The sequence below is a fragment of the Heptranchias perlo genome, chromosome 19 (assembly GCF_035084215.1).
Source record: "Heptranchias perlo isolate sHepPer1 chromosome 19, sHepPer1.hap1, whole genome shotgun sequence".
Classification (NCBI taxonomy): Eukaryota; Metazoa; Chordata; class Chondrichthyes; order Hexanchiformes; family Hexanchidae; genus Heptranchias; species Heptranchias perlo.
Genome location: NC_090343.1, coordinates 28398965 through 28415559, shown reverse-complemented (window position 1 = coordinate 28415559; position 16595 = coordinate 28398965). Strand labels below are relative to the sequence as shown.

General features: G+C 41.7%; 1 protein-coding gene across 4 annotated transcripts in view; it reads right to left on the bottom strand.

The window, feature by feature from the left end:
• Positions 1 to 16595, bottom strand: part of helz2a (helicase with zinc finger 2a) — a 101069-nt gene that overhangs the window by 21958 nt on the left and 62516 nt on the right. For all 4 annotated transcript variants that reach the window (XR_010966383.1, XM_068000568.1, XM_068000570.1 and 1 more), the window contains 7 exons: positions 15447 to 15605; positions 13828 to 13972; positions 7640 to 7756; positions 5665 to 5857; positions 4671 to 4805; positions 2640 to 2861; positions 1141 to 1294 (listed from right to left, as the gene is read on the bottom strand). Coding sequence is in view for 3 of the 4 variants with exons in the window: in XM_068000568.1 (XP_067856669.1) it covers positions 1141 to 1294; positions 2640 to 2861; positions 4671 to 4805; positions 5665 to 5857; positions 7640 to 7756; positions 13828 to 13972; positions 15447 to 15605 (1125 nt within the window). In the remaining variant the exon portion in view is untranslated. The remainder of the gene's footprint in view (positions 1 to 1140; positions 1295 to 2639; positions 2862 to 4670; positions 4806 to 5664; positions 5858 to 7639; positions 7757 to 13827; positions 13973 to 15446; positions 15606 to 16595) is intronic.

The window sequence follows — 16595 nt, the reverse complement described above, 5'->3', positions numbered from 1 at the left end:
GCGTCTGTATCCAGGTTCTTGCCAGGAATCATGAGCCATGTCCAGAGGGAATATACTTGTTGCCAAGTAGACAGCCTGTGACCTGATGATCAGGTTGGAATAAAGGCAGCACAGAGGACTGGTGCAGGATGAATGAATCATGACTGCTGCCAGGAAATTGGTTACAGACCTACATGATGCACTACCTGTGGTCGCAACCAAGCTGCACATCCAGGGAGTGATATCCATTTATATTGAGAAAGATTCCAGGCTTGTGATGGGAAGCATGCAGGCAATGGCTTGGCGCTTTGGACCTTGGGGAAGCCTTCAATGTGGTCGAAGCCAAGTGCTCCATCGTCCCCCTTTGTTCTGTCCATGGGGAATGTGATGTACGTGTTTCTCCTTGCATTGAGAGCCTCAGTCATCTCCCTGATACAGTGCTGCACAACAAAGTGCAATACGTCACTGATGTCACCTGCTGCAGCTTGTAACGACCGCATGGTGTAAAAGTTAAGGCCATGGTGATCTTGACAGCCACAGGCAGTGCTGTCCACTCGATTACTCGATTGAAGCAGAAGGGGGAGGAGACAGATTCTTATCAGAGGAACCAATGGTCTATAAACGTTGACTTGGATCAAACAACAATAGTGGTTCTGAAATCTGGAACTCTCTCCCCCAAAAGATTATGGATCCTCAGTCAGTTGAAGCTTTCAAGACTGAGATCGATAGATTTTTACTAAGTAAGGGTATCAAGGGATATGAGTCAAAGGAGGGTAAATGGGGTTGAGGTACAGATCAGCCAAGATCTAAATGAATAGCAGAACAGGTTCGAGGAGCTGTATGGCCTACTCATGTTCCTGTGCCCAATTTTGTGGTTTGAAGGCCTTCAGAAGAAGAAGAATTGCTAGGTCTGTAGATGGAAAAGAAATGGTGTACAAAAAATGCTCTGTGGTAATAGCCTGGTGATGCACCACACCAGTGCACCAACACATTCCAGGGCACATGAACAGGAGTTTAAAAAATAAAATTACAAATGCTTCAATCATGAGGCCCTCTTCCTGGATAGGAAAACACAGTGACTACGAAAAAGTATTTTATGAAATAAATAACAAAGTTGCCATCCACCTCTATGAAGAAGATGGAGTTTGCATGTAACAGTACCTTGACTTTTTATGATGGTACACACAGTTACCCTTGTAATTCCTCCTGCTTTGAGCAGCTTGCTTATCTCCATCACCTGTGCATTGTAGGGTGTCAAAATTGCAATGTCCTCTGGTTTGATTTTGCCAAGGATTAACTGCTTCACAATGTTCACCTATTCATCGGGTAGAAAAAAGAGACAGTGAATACGTACATGTGTAACTTTCAACTCATGGACTAATTTGTCACTGCACTTCATTCATCTTTAAAAGATCCAGCCCTATTATCTAGTAAGTGCCTTTAACTACGGCAAGTGTTGCTCAGGGTAACAGATGGAGCACACTTCACTCTCAATACAAGGATCTCATTTAAAGGACTATCTCCTTATAAGAGTATGAGGCAATAGTAATATCTACATTTTTCCTTCTATTACATAATGATTTGTTAATAAATAATGCACATGCTTAATTTTCATAGGTTTTCTCCCAACAACTGTGATATTATGAGTGTGAACTGTATTCTAAACAACAGACAATGTGTTTTTCAGTTCTCAATGAGCCCATTTCAGCAAATGATTAGGATTTGCAATCCTACATGCCTTTTCTGACCAATGGATTTTAGGATAGGAATTAGGATAGCTATACATTGTCATAGGATTCAACAAAACTGTGCCCTGGACAGGAAAAAGTTATGTGATTTTTTTTCTATGTTAAAAACTAGCTTTTTAAAAATATAATCGCTAGTGCAATGTAACAATTGGTACAATTACTTGCGTTTTTAATTTTAGGTTTCTGCTTCTACAACTAATAGGTACTGTTGTCAGGAGAGTTGCTGAAAATTATAGCAATGGAATAAAAGGCTACATCCTGTTGAAGTGCTATGTGATACATTGAAACATGTCGGAAGAAAGTAGTGTCTTCACAGACATCAAGACAGTGACAGCAAAGAGAGGCAGTAAGCAAATATCTTACACCGTTTGAAATAAATTATACATTGCAACCAATAAAACATCTGCTGCCTTTATAAAAGCAATTACTTTCCCAATCCCAAAATCCTGGCATTTTCCGGCTGCAATTTTTATATTGGCCAGGATCTGACAATCCTGAGGTCAAAGGTCCCAGTGTTGCAAACCCCATAAATGATCAAGGTGATATATTTCCAGTCGACTAGTTTTCTTGCTTCACCAACTAGGTCACAGGATAATGTAATGTCATCTCCAGACTGGATTATTTCATTGCTCTCCTGGCCAACCTCTCAACTTCCACCCTCTGTAAGCTTCAGTTCATCCAAAACTCTGCTGCACATCTCCTATCTCTCACAAAGTCCCGTTTGCCCATCACTTCTGTTCTTGCTCTCTGTCCTCAACATGTCAAATTTAAAATTCTCATCCTTGTACTTGATCAATGGACAAGCCCAAATAAAATCACTTATGGCTCATCAGGTCAAGCCTCTAAATTCCCTGTCTACTGCATTTTTTCTATTTGGTTCTCTTCGCAATGTAATTATGATGCATTACTCACAGTTCTTTCAGCCTCCAACTTGTTTGCTCTGGAATTCTCATTTCCCTCCTCAGTTGAAACCATCAAACTAATTTCACTTCCTACCAAATGTCCAAAGATTATCGGGCAATTCTTCTTTCTACGGTGACAGAAGATGCTTGGGGGACGACGTGCAATCCTATCATCGGTTTTCAGCTTCCCTTTATAAAACTTCTCAGAGGGAAACTGGCAAATTTCTTTGTGCTGGAAAAAATGAAATAATAAACTTCAATTTTAGTATTTTTACAAGTAATGAAATATTGTGGACATTTACACAGAAGTGCACACTGTGTAAAAAAATACAGAACCAAAAAGGCCATTCAGCCCATTGAGTCTACTTCTTCAGATACATCATATACAAACTACACTTTACAAAATTCCTCCTGTCAGTAATTTTCTATTTTGCACTCATCCTGAATTTTTCAATAAAATTCTCAATAAGAGGAAATTTACCTCAGAGTATTAACCATGGGAAAAGGTTCCAAATACAGAATTCTCCCTGAACTGCCAACATCTATTATATATTAAAATTACTGGGTGGATCGCAGAACTCCAGGCAATACTTGTTAGCCTGTAGGTGGTGCTGTGACAGTTATCTTTTCAATGTAGAAAATCACACAGCACCTTCCAAACCTCAACTTCTACTCTATGTTGGTGATTCAAGTATGCCTACATTTCTGCACCAGGTAGCTCAGCAGCAATTTGAAACGTGTAACCACAATAAAGATATGCAGCAGATTTTGAAATAGCACTCTATAACTCTCCCAATTTGAAATGCTGCCTCCAGAACGATACCATACCCCGCCCTGGCCGTTTCATCTCCTGCTATCATATTTTAGTGAATCAAAATCAGAATTTATGCTTGCTAGTCCTATACTGAATGGCTGAACTGCTGATGTTTTCAGCTGCTACACTGTACCCCCAGTTAACAGCAGTTTTCACACACACCCAACCATCATCTCCTTTGCCCCTGCCATCCTTCTCTCCCCCTCCCCCCTCTCCTCCTCTATCTTTTTCCCTTTCTCTCTCCCTCTCCTCCCTCCCCTCCATCTCCTTTTCTGCCTACACTTCCCCCATCACCCCTCGCTACTCCTCTTCCTATCTGTCTCCTCCCCCTCTGCCTTAGTCCAATTATCCTCCTGCCCTCTAATCCCGCATTATTTGAATACTATACTTAGTCTTGACTCCCCATGTGGAATGCTGCAGGAGATCAATTAATAATTAGGAAAAGTCTCCAGGATATTAATCTAACACTCTAATATGCATTCCAGATAGCTTCTACAAGGTCCCACCAAGAAAGGATTTATAGTGCCAGGTTATTTGATTATCCTTGTCTATATAACCCTCAGACAGGTATGGTAGTGTAGTGGTAATGCTACTGGACTATTGCATACATGTAGCATGACCTGGACAATATCCAGGCTTGGGCTGATAATGGAAAATAGTATAAGTGCCAGGCAATGATCACCTCTGCATTACCATTGCCGAATCTCCCACCATCAACATCCTGGGGGTCACCGCTGGCCAGACACTCAACTGGACCAGCCACATAAATGCCATAGCTACTAGAGCAGGTCAGAGGCTGGGTATTCTGCAAAAAATGGCTCACCTCCTGACTCCCCAAAGCCCCTCCACCACCTTCTCAGGGCAGCTAGGGATGGGCAATAAATGCCGGCTTTGACAGCGACAGCCACATCTGAGAAGGACCCCGCTGGCTTCAGGCAGGTGTCCTTGCTGCCTGCTCAGCAGAGCAGGTTAAAATAGAAGACAGCCAGAATGGAGCAAGTAAGTCTCCCAGGCAATTTTTCCATTGTGGAAAAGAAAATTGGGGAGATTTAAAATGAGTTGCCAGTTTGCTATCACCCATTTTTCAGCCAACGATAAACATTAAAATTACCCCCAATATTTCAAAGTTTTTTTCGTCTATGTTCAATTTTTTATTAAAATCATCAGATCCAATATTAAATAAATATCATCTTCAACACTACCAGCATCTGGAGAACTAATACTTACCATCCGATACTGCACATCAAGCATCAGTGCTTGTTGAACATAGCGCTCAAATAGTGATGTCTCCATGCCAAGACGTCTGCAGAACTCATTGCTTACAATGGGACGTAATTGCATATGGTCTCCCAGAAGAACAACCTGAAGGGAAAAGCATGGTTTTATACACAAATAGGGCCAATTAAAGAAATCAAACTCAAGTAGACTTTGACTTGTTCCACAGTCAATGTAAATTATTGCATAGGCATTACAGGCATTAACATCCTCCCTGCCTGATTTTCTTCTACACGCTGCAACCAAGTGATCCAATGCACCCAGGCACAGCGACAGGAAAATTTATTCCATACGTGTCTAATTACCAGAAAGTCCTAGACTTTCTACCACCAACTCCCCCACCCCTTCAATTAATTGCAAGACAGGACTTCTGTCCATATGAAGATGCACCCCTGACCTTCCGGTCTCAGGAGTCCTGCTGAAAAGAGGGCATAGTTAGTCCTCTAAAGCCTGCCGCAGTGAGGGAGATGCAAGCAGCCTCCAAGTTACCTGCAAAAGCAGATTTTAAAAAGAAGAATTCTTCCTCTTCTTCACCTGTGATCTACTTAGAAATGCAATCGCCTGAACTTGAATGTGTGTTCCTTGAATAAACAAAAATAAATTGTGTACTATTTTAGCATAAAATGTTACTAATCTGCAATCATGGTGCAGCCTAACCTGACCTAGTCCAGCACCTTTAGCAGTAGACTCCTAACCAGATTGCTTCACTGAGCCACTTCATAGGTGGGTTATTGTATGATAATGAAGTGCTTCCCCTCAGAGAGAGAAAATCTGGCAAGACCAGTTCTGGTTCACAGAAGCGATATTGGCAGAGTCTGTGCATGAAGTTTGCACTGCACACCTTTTCATTCTCCCAGTTAAAGAAAAAACCAGGTGAGAGAAATGAAAATCTAAGGATTGGAAACTATTTTTAACAATATTTTATAGCAAAATCATTGCAACTCACCTGATCTGCATGTTTATGTGCAACAATAGGGATTAACAATTCTGGTTCAGTGCACATGGCACTTTCATCCACCAACACCTGCTGCACACTCAATTGTTTTAGAAGTCCGCTGGAAGAAGTGGCACATGTGCAAAGGATGACATCATGACGACGAAGTTCATGTTTACGTGCTTTCTTGAGCAATTTCTTGTATCTAGAAAATGATGCCAAGTGTTAAACCAAAATGTAACTTCAAAGCTAAGTATCATGAGGTTCACCTGATCATCTGTCGTAACTTCAGCGGAAGAGCCACGGAAACTCTGGAAAAAGAGAATGGGAGACCCCTGTGGAAATTCACCCCAATGTGTTGTCTCCAATGTTTTAGGGAGCAACAACATAAACTTCTCTTCTAGTAGGTTAGTCTTTTAACAATTAACCGATAGCCAAAGAACAAGGACTTCTGCCATAGGATTCAAATGACAAACATTGCTGCCCACTGTTGAGAAATTCCCTGCAAAGGTGTTTACCAATTGACCCAAATCCTTAATTAAAAAGATAAAATGCCAGCCAAAAGGTCTCAGAATCTCTTTTGCAATAATCTGATAAACTTTCTGTTGCATTCGTACCATCTTTAATGCACCACAGACCAAACTTCCAGTGCCAGCACTATACAATTTACAAAATAGCACACTCTTGGCACACAATGTGGGTAAAAAGGGCTTATGTAAGAACAGTACACTTTGTCATGCATTAAATCAACTCTCGTCACAAGCCTATTTAGTTGACAATGAACAAAAAGACATGCATTTTTTAAAAGCATATAGTGATGATTGTTTTAGCAGCCTAATATTGCAGCAAGCTTCAGCAGACAGAAAAGATAAATTAAACCTGAGCTTTACTGAAGAGGTAAAGAAGAAACAGCAGCATCCAACTCAAAACCCAGATGTCACTTGGGTCTCGGAACCTTCCAAATCTTATCCTATTGACTGAATCAGGACAAGTGACTTGCAGCTCCTTAAGTCAAAGGTAATTAAATTAAAACTTTTAATCAACTTCCATCTTTTAATAGCAGTAATTTTACCATTAAATGAATTTGAAACTTATTTTAAAACTTCCAATTTTTTTACTGCCTTAGACTGTTGGGTCCACGGACTGCTGCAAACTGAACAAAGGTGAAACATGGAGTGATGCGGGGCCATTACTGACATTACCTTGGTTGATATTTCTTGCACACAACATAAACATAACAACAGGGAAATACTTTTAAAATAATGAAAAGTATTGCAGCAAAAAGCAATTCATAGAACACATTTAAATTGAATAATATTACACCATTCTTTATTGAAAATAGACCTAGGCTTTCCAGTCCCATTCTGCCAATTTTCCAGTGGATCTGGGCGGATAGGCCAGAAACATACTCAGGAAAACACTCCACCTGCATTGTGTGTCCCTTCATTTGCTCTGATTGAATGCTAGATGCAGCGACTGCCTATTATGCTCTGGCATCCAGCGTTTGGCAGTTGGCAGAAAGGTCCCTGATGATTTAATTATTGAGCGGCCTGTTCAATTGCTGTCAAAGCACAGCTGTGCATAGCAACAGGCCTGCCAGATTAAGACTCTGCTGCCAGTCTGGTGCGTCTCCCCAGTATATGCCAGGGCTCCCGTCTCCATCATGCAAACAAACTCGGAGCTGGAAATCCACTGGAATCAAGGGGCATCTCTGTGATAGGCAAAAGGTCTGCCCTGCCAGAAATGCCCCCATTTGAACCACAAGAACATAGGAACAGGAGTAGGCCATTCACTCGAGCTTGTTGTGCCATTCAATTAGATCACAACTGATCTAATTTAACTAATTTGAATTTAACTCCTTGAAATCCTACATCATAGTGACTACTGAATATTACTGTTTAAAGCAAGTAGCAGGTACCTGTAGAAATTATATTATAAATTTTAAAAACATAATTCCACAGATAAAATATCACTTTTTCTGACTTACTGCTCAATGTTATCTTCTGTCATTATTGCCCCACTTTGAATCTGTACATCAAAAGCATTGATTTCTTCCGCAAAAGGATTTGTTGATTCTCGGATTTTGTAATGTAGGGTTATTGGCCTGCAACAAAAAATACACTACAGTCAATTATCACTTCTCATTTCAACCAAAGGCTATTGCTGTACATGAAACTTCTCAATTCACAAAGGTTTCTTCTGTATTGTACCTGCAACCAGAGGCTAGGCTAACAAAGTAGTTTTTTCAAACCTAGATGCAAGTATTGGTTCAAGAGACCACGAAAGTTAAAAAGAGCAGGAGTGAAGATGAGGTAAATCAGGAAGAAGTAATTTGGCAATACTAGAGTTAACTTTAAAAGCCTGTTGATTATAGCAGGAAAAGAAAAGCTAGGGAAATAAATAGTTCCACAATTTTGAGGTCCTGGTAAATAATGAATTAGTGTAATGTGTCTTGATGGACAATTCCATGTTCCTGTGCTCCCAGCGGGAAGCAGTGCTCACAGGGGGCTCATCATTGGAAATTGCAGGCACTTCGCTTGTGATTTTCCAAACATAAATGGGTGTAAAATCACATACTGTGTGCTTACAATTTTCCTCAATATGCTCCCTTCAAGCTCCGCGCTTTGATTTCAACATGGTGAGAAGTCGGGGAAAAGGAGTCAGGGAAATTCACTGCAGCTTTGGAAGTATAAAAAAGGGAATTTCAGAGAAGCACTGATCACTGTAGTACTGAGAAGTAAGAGAGAGAAAGAGAAGGGTTGGAGGCTAACGGTAAGAGAAGAATTGCCTATCAGATAGCTTTTCCTTATATCCAGGACTGTGGGTGAGATGTTAGAACAGCCTCCCAAGACATGAAAGCAGTATTCAAGTCTTGGAAGAATTTGGGCTGCTAGAATTTGGATGTTTAAGTGTTTAGAAGCAGCTTTAACAATGGAGGAGATGAGGGACCTTATTTATTTATTCTTTTACACTATGTGGTCCTGGGTGATGTGGAGATGAATCACGCTTCCAGCTGCATTTCAGCATTTGCATATTCACTTGTGCCTTCACATACCTTGGCCAACCTGGTGAGATCATTAAAACATTTCCACTACTGAATAGCTGTTCATGAGGTGCCAGTGCCAACTCCCTCCAAAGTGCCTGCACATCCTTTTTCTGGGGTAGATTCCCTGGTTACCAAAAAGCCTTTGTTTTGTTGCTCTTCTCTGCCAGCAATACCTCCACAGGTGTTTCTGAGGCCCTTGGTCATTGCAGACCCTAGAAATGGTGCCCATCCTTCTATCATTTGTTTTTGCCTTCAGGTTTAGGTGCAGATCTTTTTCTTTCTCTCTTCTTATTCACGAGCCGTATTTCTGGCCAATTCAGCTGCAGCAACTTTTTAATTGACACAGCTGCCCTAATTTCCTTCCCTCCCCATTGTGGAGACCCAGTAAAGAGCAGAATTCTCACTCCAATCCCTCCCTGCATACTCAATGAGGATCCCCCAAAGAAAATGTTGTCAGGTGCTGGTGGGATCTCATGGGCAGCCAGAAGTCCTGCCTTGCCATTTTCCAATGGTTGCAGGAAAAACCAGTCGATGGAGTTTTCTTCTATTTTTTCATGGTTTCTACGGGTATACAGGAGAAGTTAAACAAAATATAATGGAAAAGTACCAAAGAAAAGTGCAACCCACAGGTAAAGTCTGAACAAGATAGGGGAGAACTGCTAATCTCTGATAAATTTGCAACTGGTAGTGCAGTACTGTTTGAAAACGCAACACATTAGTAGATTTTGATTTCACTCATAAATTATATTTAAAAATCTCTACCAGAGAATGCAATTAACTAGAATGGAGGATGAGTATCATCACATAGTATCATTTACTATTTAAAGATGACAAATCTGTTGTTAAAGTAGTGCATTTTTAACCTATTAAACTACTTTAAACCCAGACTGGACATTGTATTTAACACTATTAATACTCACTGGTTAAAGCCCAGCACCAATTTCAATCCACTAACCGTACGTATTCATATATCTAGGGTCTTATATTCTGCAGAGCAACACACAGCAGAGGGACAGCCACCACAGCCCTCAAAAGTGTTATTTTCAATGTGACCACAAGATCACTGGCCCTTGATATCACTGGAAAAATCTGCTGCCTGTTATCACTGACAAGGCGTCTGGTACTGTATAGCTCACATATGATTCACAACACATTAATTCACTTATGTAACGTATCACCTACTAGATCTGTTTTCACTCACTGGCATGGAGTTTCCGCTAGGGGCGGATTTGGCAAAATGTGCCCAGAATGCATTGAGTTTTGCTGAGGTAAAGTTACGCTCAAGTTTCCGTGCAAACTCATTAGCATAAGCCCCAAAATAAAATCTCCCTTGAATTAGTGCAATCAAGCAGTGTAATCGATTTGTGACTGGAAAAGAGCATTCTCCAGCATCACAAAGAGGAGTGGGATTGTCAGGAAATGAGCCATTCTTCAACTGACTCATTTAATGCTCTTGGTCTTACTTTTTAATGGACTTCAAGTGTCCGCAATTGGATCCAACTGTTCTACAGACATCAGTAGCACGTTTCAATCAACGGGTAGGAATCAGAAAGCTTTCCGATCAAATCTGGAGTCAGGCAGGGCTGTCCTCTCTCCTCCGCCTTGTCGTGTGCTGCATTGAACCCTTTGCCGAGTCCATCAGGAAGGATGCGGGCATAGGACGGGTGACGATCCCAGGCAGCGGAGGCACTCAGGTCAAGGCCTCTCTGTACATGGACGACGTCACCGTCTTTTGCTCGGATCAGTTGTTGGTTCGCAGATTGATGAGCATCTGCGACCAGTTCGAACTGGCCTCAGGGGCCAGAGTAAATCGTATCAAGAGCGAGGCCATGTTCTTTGGGAACTGGACCGACTGATCCTTTGTCCCCTTCACCATCAGGTCGGATTACCTGAAGGTGCTGGAGATCTGGTTCAGGGGGGCCGGGGCATGCACCAAAAACTGGGAGGAGCGTATTTCTAAGGTGAAGCAGAAACTGGGACTGTGGGATTGACGATCCCTCGTGATTGTGGGCAAGAACCTGATCATCAGGTGCGAGGTGCTCTCAGTGTTGCCATACGTGGCACAGGTCTGGCCCATACCTCGCTCCTGCGCTGCGACAGTCATCCGAGCAATCTTCCAATTTATCTGGAGATCAAAAATGGACCATGTCCGCAGGGACACAATGTACAAATCTCTGGAGAAAGGGGGAAAAGGCGTGCCCAATGTGGTCCTCATCCTGATAGCCACTTTCGTGTGCGGCTGCATCAAGCTTTGCGTGGACCCTTGGTACGCAAACACAAAGTGTCACTACGTGCTGAGGTTCTACCTATCCCCAGTGTTGAGAAGGATGGGCCTGGCCACGCTGCCACGGAACATTCCGTCCAGTTGGACCGTTCCGCCCCACTTGTCCTTCGTTGAAAAGTTTATGCAAAAAAAATCTTTGACCACAAGGCGATCAGTAAGTGGTCCGCGCGTAACGTCCTCGAGACCCTGCGGGAAAAGGAGATAATGGGTCCTGTCAGTTGTTTCCCCTAGCAGACTGTCAATATCATTTGGCAGAACGCCTCATCGCCAGAGCTTTCAAACAAGCACCAAGACATAGCTTGGCTGGTGGTGAGAAGGGCCCTTCCTGTCAGATCCTTCATGCACTCCCGGACTCTCAGCGCCACCGCGCACTGTCCCCGAGGAGGCTGCGGTGGAGACGAGACCGCCACCCATCTCCTTCTGGAATGTGCCTTTGCAAAGAAGGTCTGGAGAGAGATGCAGTGGTATCTGTCCAGGTTCGTCCCAAGCAGTTCCGTAACACAGGACTCTGTGCTCTACGGGCTGTTCCCTGGGACGCATAATGAGACGGACATCAACTGCTGCTGGAAGACCATCAACTCGGTGAAAGGCGCCCTTTGGTCTGCCCGAAACTTGCTGGTCTTCCAGTGCAAGGGGCTGTCCTCGACCGAGTGTTGCAGACTGGCATACTCCAAGGTCCAGGACTACGTGCTCAAGGATGTACTGAAGCTGGGTGCGGCCGCCGCAAAGGGTCGGTGGGGAAAGGCAAACGTTTAGAGCCTTCCCGCCATTGTATACCGAGGGGCTGCAATCAGGGAAAAAACCCCCTCAGGCAGAATGTAAAATTCAAATTGATGCAATGAAATGTAATGTACCTGTAATGAATCTGTAATGAATCACCTGTATTGATTGTAATGCAATGAGGCACCCTAGAGTGTCATGAATTGTAATTATGTACAATGTGTTCATTGAACTGTACTTGACGTAACCTGCAGATTGTATAATCTGTATTGTGTACGTTTGGAATGTGATATGACAACTGTATTTTATGTATTGCTGCAAATTTTATGAATAAAGTATATTTTTTGAAAAAAAAAGACTGCTTTGATCTGCATAAGATCACGATCATGGTACATAAGATCGGTGACCAGCATTCAATTGAAGCCAAACAGGTGTGTCCTGCTCTGCTGTAATTGACTGAATTTAGACTCATTTAAATTGAATTTTAAGTCATTTAAAGTAATTGCAGCAGCAGGAGGAGAAACAGACCTGGGTCAGGTTTCATTGACTGCTATTCACTGTAGGTACAGGTGATTAACACTTGATTCATGTGACCACGAGTGCCTGTGTACCCAAAGATCACAGATACTCCAGTGTAAAACGGTTATGGACGCAACTTACTTACATTTAAAATTCCGCAACCTTTAGCGCTATTTTGTCCAATTCTACCCAGATATCATATGGAAACTCCACGCCATTGTGTATTGTAGCTTGAGGGTGATTTATTTCTATTTTTAGCAAATTTGTTAATGCATTTGCATTAAAGTGGAGATTTGCCGCCATCTGTGCCCAGGTGCATTGAAATATTGGAAAATCGGGGAGGTCAGAGCACATACCCTGTAAAAGATTAGGCCCGATTTTCCACCGTTTAAATGAATGGAAGGAAAATTGAGTGGGTTCCCTTACAGGTGTGTGCTCCAACTCACCCGATTTTCTGATATTCACTGTACACCAGGCCACAGGCCTTGGGCGCAGACCGGGAAAATCTCCCCTTAAATATCTATCAATGCTATTTTAATGTAGTCATTAAGGATTTTAAAATTAAAATAGCCAACATTGGGAATTAAACCCCCAGGATGGATAAAAGAAGAGAAATGCACTAACAAAACTGATTTACCATAAATACACAGTGCCTGAAATTCTGGCACTTGGAAGGCGAAAATGCAACATGATCCCAGCTAGATCAGTCGGTAGAGCATGAGACTCTTAGTATCAGGGTCATGGGTTCGAGACCACGTTGGGCGAATTCTGTTTGACTTGAGAAGCTGGGGTTGTTCTCCTTAGAGCTGGGAAGGTAAAGGGGAGATTTAAGGTGTTCAAAATCATAAAGGGTTTTGATAGAGTAAATAAGGAGAAACTGTTTCCAGTGGCAGACGGGTCAGTAACCAAAGGACACAGATTTAAGGTAACTGGCAAAAGAACCAGAGGCAAGATGAGGAGGAATGTTTTTACGCAGCGAGTTGTTATGATCTGGAATGAACTGTACTGCCTGAAAGCAGATTCAAAAACAACTTTCAAAAGAGAATTGGATAACTACTTGATCGGGAAAAAAATTGCAGGGATATGGGGAAAGGGCAGAAGAATGGGACTAATTAGATAGCACTCAAGGAGTCGGCACAGGCACGATGTGCCGAATGGCATCCTTCTGTGTTGTATCAGTCTATGATTCTATGATCTTGGCGGGGAGGACGCAATTTGGGGTGGAACCCGGATCCACTGGATTTCCATCCCATATAAGAATGCCATAAATTTACGGTTCAAGAAAGGTGGGTGAGGTGCTGCTCTGACTTCGTCATCTCATTGGGATGGGCACTTCTATTGCACCACTCTATGTGCGGGCAATTCAATCCGAGTATATAAATTACCCTGTCCCTGTGATTTGGAACAATAGCTGGTCGTAGTGCCACCTCGCCACACTTACCTCCTTAAAAATGTCCATGGAATTTTGGATCATGATGTATAAGTCACATCTCTATATATAATTTCATGTTCTGTAACTATAATTTATAAAGTGGTGTAAAAGACTGCCATACAACGAGAGTAACTTCTAAATATGTGCTACCAAATTTGGAAGAGAAATATCCACCTAAGGTTAGGTTTCGGTACTCCTTCCCTGACAGACTTCTTAGACATCACCAGGTTGCTCCCAGGGTATGGAAAATCCACCATCTCCATCTGCTCACTATAAACACGGAGTGGTCTCAGATGTTTTCGCAGCTTCAGCAGGTACTCTACACAGAGCAAATAGAAATGTTTAACATTTATCCATCTCACTAAAAAATAAATCTTTATAAACATATTCAAGATACTGCTCACCTTGACTTATCATGATATAGCCAAATTAACATTCTACAACATAAAAAATACATTCTATTTGATATTGCTCAGACTGATGAGATAAATGCCTCCTCCAACTGATGGCTGTATGAGCCCTTTGTGAAATGAGTTTGCCCAATCTCAGCCCTGTTCCTGTTGGGCAATGTTTACAGCACAAAATTGCCCACAATTTACCATTAATTATTACTAACTGTCAGCTTGACTCAGTTGGTTGCACTCTCATCTCTGTGTCAGAAGGTTGTGGGTTCACACCACATTACAGATTTAGCACATAAACTAGGCTATTGTGTGCAGTATTGAGGGGGTGCTGCATTTTTGGAAGTGCTATCCTTCAGTTAAGATTTTTAAATTGAGGCTCCATCTGCCTGCTCAGGTGGATGTAAAAGATCCGATGGCACTATTCAATGAAGTGCTGTAGTTCTCCTAGTGTCCTAGCCAACATTGCTTTGTCAACCAACACTATGGAAAATCAGATGATCTGGGCATTTATTCATTTCATGTTCATGGGATCTTGCATTTTGCAAATTGACTGCTGCATTTGCCTATGTAACAATATTGACTGCACTTCTAAAGTGATCCATTGGTTGTAAAGTGCTTTTAGACAACTTGAAGACATCATAAAATGTTACATGCATGCAAGTTGTTTCTTTAAATTGGCAATCTTACTGAGACAGGCTATAGGGATAGTAGATGTGGGAAATGAAAACATTGCACTAATGCATTAGTCAGTGCTTTTCTGAAGCATTTGTGGGGGCAGATGAGAGGGATCTTTTAAACTATTCCTTACTTGGAAGGGCTTGATGCTGACACAGGATATGAAAAACAGAAACATTTTTTGTTAACATCATTGACATCCCTCATCTTCATAAGCACAAAATATTAAAAAATTATAAAAATTACATTGCAACTGGTAATAAACAGAGGTTACTGAATAGCTAACAGTGGAGTAAAAGAGAGCTGTTCAATTCAAGGATTCAGTTGACCATTTCTTACATTGGCTGAACCCTAAGACTGAACTGCTATCTGCAGAACTGTGACAGATAATGTGCATATGTGTGTGTACATATGCATTGTTTAAAAAATATTTTGGCAGTAACTACTACTTTTCCTATCATGTGCTGGTGCTTTATGACATAGACCTCACAAAATACGAGGGTAGTCTGGGTGTTCATGTGTAAATGTATCTATGTGCTGAGCCAACATGTGACTTGGTCAGCAATATTTTTAGAATGTGTGCAAGTAAGTCAGCGATTGAATGCGTGAGTAAGTCTGAGTGAATTGGTGAGTGTGTGTGGGCACAAGTCAATGACAGAATAAACAAGAGTGAATTTAAGTGATCCAAGTTATATGGTTTAACTGAAACATTACCAGCAACAACATTGACAGACTTATTGGAAGGTCCACAGTAAAGTATACAGCTTCCAGCTTTGTCATCCATTTCTTGTGGATAGGTGCGTCTGTTACGCTCAGAATTCATTCTATAGAACCAATGTACGATGTGAACGCCAACCATAGTTTTTCCTGTTCCTACAAAATAAGGTTACAAGTGTGAATGTACAGCATGAATAAACAATGGACTGATCCATCATACACTGCTCAAAACTTAACACAGCAGAATGAAAATCAAAAATATGTATTCAGCACTGAGCACTGGCCACTTGGTTCGTGATTCAGCAGTCATACACTCTCAGTTCTTTCTTGGGTAAGGTAAAAAGTTTGGTTTTTTTAGGAGAGATAAAACACTTTCCTTAAAATAGGCAATAATCTATAACAATGGGCTAAATCTTATTTGCGCAGTGTGCAATGCAGTTCATACCACTATGAAGTGGATATCGGGTCACCTGTGTTAATTGTATATAAATGAATTGCATCAATTGATGAATGATCCGTGACCGGTGGGCACTGCAGGGGCTGGAGTGCATCCTGGATTGTTGTAAGAAAATTATTATTTGACTCTTATTATTTGGTTTTTGATTTGTTTTAAATAAAACACACCCTAACCACCCCACCCCCGCCTTCGTATAAAAGGGGGCCTAAAACACACACATACACAAAAAAGGGGAAAAAAATATAAAAGGGGGGCCTAAACACAAAATAAAAGTCAACCTAGCTGCACTTCCATCCGACACTGCTGAGTGGACACTGCTGCACTTGAAAAAACAAAAATTGATGAATGATTCTGTTCAGGTGCATGAGCAATTAGGGACTCTCTGGCTCCCATATATATGGAAAGTATTTAGTCCTTCACTGGCTGGCTATCCAGTTCTAGCATGGTAGCAGAGAATGGTTGCCTAAAAGTGGAGACTGGAAACTAAGAGAAAAAGAAAATTTAAAACATTTTTTGTTGGACATAGAACTTGAAAGCTGGGTGGCCACTGTAAAAAATGACAAAAACCAAGAGTAAGTTGGTAAGGTATGATTTCCCCCTGATGTTCTTGGAGTTTGCACCATATGACCTATGGAATAAAAAGAGGTTGATTCGTGGACATGGGTTACTGCACTGCTGAAGAGAAAACA